General features: G+C 31.3%; 1 protein-coding gene across 1 annotated transcript in view; it reads right to left on the bottom strand.

Moving 5' to 3' along the window:
* Positions 1 to 3004, bottom strand: part of LOC125032510 (alkylglycerol monooxygenase-like) — an 11358-nt gene extending 8354 nt beyond the window's left edge. The window contains exons 1-3 of the mRNA XM_047623678.1: positions 2703 to 3004; positions 2116 to 2249; positions 26 to 177 (exon numbers count right to left, since the gene is read on the bottom strand). Of these exons, the coding sequence (XP_047479634.1) occupies positions 26 to 177; positions 2116 to 2249; positions 2703 to 2825 (409 nt within the window). The 5' untranslated portion in view covers positions 2826 to 3004. The remainder of the gene's footprint in view (positions 1 to 25; positions 178 to 2115; positions 2250 to 2702) is intronic.
* Positions 3005 to 3957: the final 953 nt, after the last annotated feature.

The following is a 3957-nucleotide window of genomic DNA, read 5'->3' as shown; positions in this document are numbered from 1 at the left end:
GTTATGCACACTGCAGGGCCCTTACCATGCGACGCTCTGTGCCACCAGTAGAAGCAGAATTCGACCCCCAGCAGAGCCAGGAAGTAGGTGTAGAGGGAATCCCAGGCCAGGCAGCTGAGGCGCCAGTTGTCGTAGACCCAAATGTACACGGACAACTCGGCTCCGCGGAACACGAAGCTGAAGGGAGGAAGGAACAGGCGCTCGCTCTGAGAAGTCTGATCAAGAGCACAGCATTGCTAGTAATCATCATTATCAGTGTTATCATTGTTATTATTTTTATTATTATTATCATTGTTATTATTATTTTTACTATTATTATTATTTCTGTTATTATTATTATCATCATTCATTATTATAAGTTTTATTATAATCATCATTATCTTCATTAATATTATCATTATTATTACTATTATTATTGTTATTATTGTTATTATTATTATTATTATTATTATTATTATTGTCATTATTATTATTGTGATAATAATAATAATAATAATAATATTATTTTCATTATTGAACCTATCATAAAAGCTATTATCGCTATTATTATTATTACTAATACTTTCATTATTATTATTACTATTTTTATTATTCTTATTACTATTCTTATTATTATTTTTATAATAATTATTATTATTATTATTATTATTATTATTATTATTATAATTATTATTATTATTATTATTATTATTATTATTATTATTATTATTATTATTATAATTATTATTATTATCATTATTATTATTACTATTTTATTACTATTATTATTATCATTGTTATTGTTTTTATCATGATCATTATAATTAGTATTGTTATCATTATTATTATTATTATTATTATCATTATTATCATTATTATTATTACTATTTTATTACTATTATCATTATCAATATCATTGTTATTACTACTATTACTACTTCTACTATAATCATTATCATCATTTTTGTTATCATTATTACTATTAGAATTTTTGCTGTTAATAGACTTTAATTATGATTGTTATTATTATTATCATTATCATTATTATCATTATTATTATTATTATTATCATCGTCAACACCATTATTATCATTATTATCATGATAAGCGTTATCAATATCATTATCATTTTTATTATCATTATCATTATTATTATCATCATTATTGTAATTAATATCAATACTTTAATTATTATCATTACTATGTTATTATTATTATTGTTATTATCATCATTATTATTTTTTTATTATTTTATTATCTTCTTTTATTGATTGTTACTGTTATTATCATTATTATTTTGTATTATTATCATTATTAATCTTATTATTTTTATCGTTAATACTATCACTATTATCTTTCATTGTTATTACTATTATTATTATTATGTTACTATTATCATTGTCGTTGTTGTTATATTATAATTAGTGGTATCATTATCATTGTCGTTATTATCACTATCACTATCATTATCAATATTAATATTATTACTATTGTTGTTGTTATTGTTATTATTATTATTATTATTACTATTGTTACTATTGCTATTATTTTTGTTATGGTTATTATTATTATTACTACTTCCATCATCATTATTATTATCGTTATCATTAAAATCAACATCATCATCATCTTCATTGTTATCCTCTTTGTTATTATCATTATTGTCATGATCAGTATCATCATTATCATTGTCATTGCTATAATAGTAATAATAATGACAATGATTATGATAATAATAATAATAATGATAATAATAATGATGATTATGATGATGAAGATAATAATAATAAGTAAAAGAATAATATTAATAATAATAATAATAATAATGATAGTAAAAACAGCAATGATAATAATAATAATATAATAATAATAATGATAATAACAATAATAATAATCATCATGATTATACTAAAACTAATATCGATAGCGATTGCGATAACCATGCTAATTAATGATAATGATAAGCCATGACAATAGCAATAACGATAAAAACCCAAACCCTTATTGCTATCATCATCCCCGTTACTTCCATCTCTTCGCTGCTTGCCCGTCCGCCCCTGAGGGTTAATTCCCCTGTGACCAAGATCCTACAAAAGCCTTACTTCGGAGCGCGCGGCGCCGCCCCCATGAACTTACTTGTTGAGGGCCTCCGAAAGGCCGCCGCTCGAGTAGTTCAAGACGGCGATGTGGAGACGCCAGTTATTATTGCGATTCGTCAGCTTCAGGATCACTGCTTCGATCACGGACATCAGGATCATAATGGGCAGAGCCTGGACACGGCGGAAGGGAATAAGGACGAAAGTTGAACTGTATGTATGTTGAATACGGACGGAAGTGTGGTAATATGTGCATATCGTCAGACGCCACGTGGCGCGTAGGGATTTGGAGTTCCACTTTCAGAACCCAGGAGATGAACAACAGTCGGTACATTTAAATGTCTACATTTACACATTTTCTTTATCTTTTTATTTTATTTATTTATTATTTATTTTTTATATTTTGAAAACTTGAAATTCCAGATTGCTAACAGAAAAACAGCAAGAAATCTTAGTAATAATGAACGGCGTGCAATCTCCTTCACAATGGCAAAGATATATTGGCACGTCGTAGTAATACTATTTAACCCCAATCTTAAGATCCTAGGTAACCTATACCTCTCACTTTATCAGGCACTCCTAAGCAGATCTCTCTCCCTTGAGCCTAGAGTCTGTCTCTGTACCTACCTTGGCCACCATGTTGGGCACCTGCAACACGTTCTCGTAGTAGGTCTCGGCCGGCGTCAGGGCATAGAAGTTAGCCCTGAGGCTATACGACCACGAATAGGTGCCTGGCGCAGAGGAGTTCATGACGGGGTCTCCAGAATCTCGAATGCGAAGTCTGTGTTGAGCGCGGGGCCGAAGGACTTGGAGGTGCGTCTGCCGAATCAGTAATGGCCTTATATCGACACACCCTGTCTTATATCATGGCATTCCACATGACAAGTTCAGAGCTTGTCTCTACTTGATCATGACAAATAAATAGGAGACTGGTGTCTGCTTATCTTAGAAAATAACTCGGGAAAACAAGGCACTCATTGAGATAAACAGGAAACGTAATTAAAAGATAACGAATGCGACATTTCATTGATAATCTGTTCATTATCACGTTGATTAAAGGGTATTATTGCTATCATCACTGTTTTTTCTTTCTTTTAACAGTGAGATTATTTTTTTTTGTTTTTATCTGTGAAGTACCAAGTTGTAAAAGGTTCGTCCGAATCAGCTGGGAAATTCTGACGGCAGTTTAGTGGGATACCCGGGACGCTGATGCATACCTCACTGATAATTGACGCTCGCTTGTGCTTTTACTTGTTAATATTCCACGTTGGTTAGTAATAAATTTCAAGCTTTAAATATTATTGCCTCAACTCATTTCTTTGTCCACGCCAAAGTGGCTCTTCCCCTAACAGTTTTGAAAGGTTGATTTAGATCTACGTTGATCTCTGTGAAAAACGCGCTGGACACCCGCACAGGTGTCCCTTCGTCGCTTCCATGCCGCTACTATTGCGGAAGAGTTGCGAAGACTCGTGTGTAATAGTCGGGGGTGTATACATACTTAAATGAATAGTTAAAACATCCATGCATTCACACAAGCGCGCGCGCGCACACTCACACACACACACACACACACTTCTCTGTATACATATATCGATATCTGTATCTATCAATCCATCTATGTATATACATACATACATACATATATATATATATATATATATATATATATATATATATATGCGTGTGTGTATGTGTGTATGTGTGTGTATGTGTGTGTGTTTGTATGTGTGTGTGAGTGTGAGTGTATGTGTGTGAGTGTGAGTGTGCGTATGTGTGTGTACGTGCGCGCGCGCGTGTGTGTGTATGCATGTATACATATACAACATATTAATAAGTACATACATATACACATACGTGTGTAATAGGCAGATATAGAAATTGA

Source organism: Penaeus chinensis, chromosome 14 (genome assembly GCF_019202785.1).
Source record: "Penaeus chinensis breed Huanghai No. 1 chromosome 14, ASM1920278v2, whole genome shotgun sequence".
NCBI lineage: Eukaryota > Metazoa > Arthropoda > Malacostraca > Decapoda > Penaeidae > Penaeus > Penaeus chinensis.
This window is presented reverse-complemented; position numbering and strand designations above follow the sequence as displayed.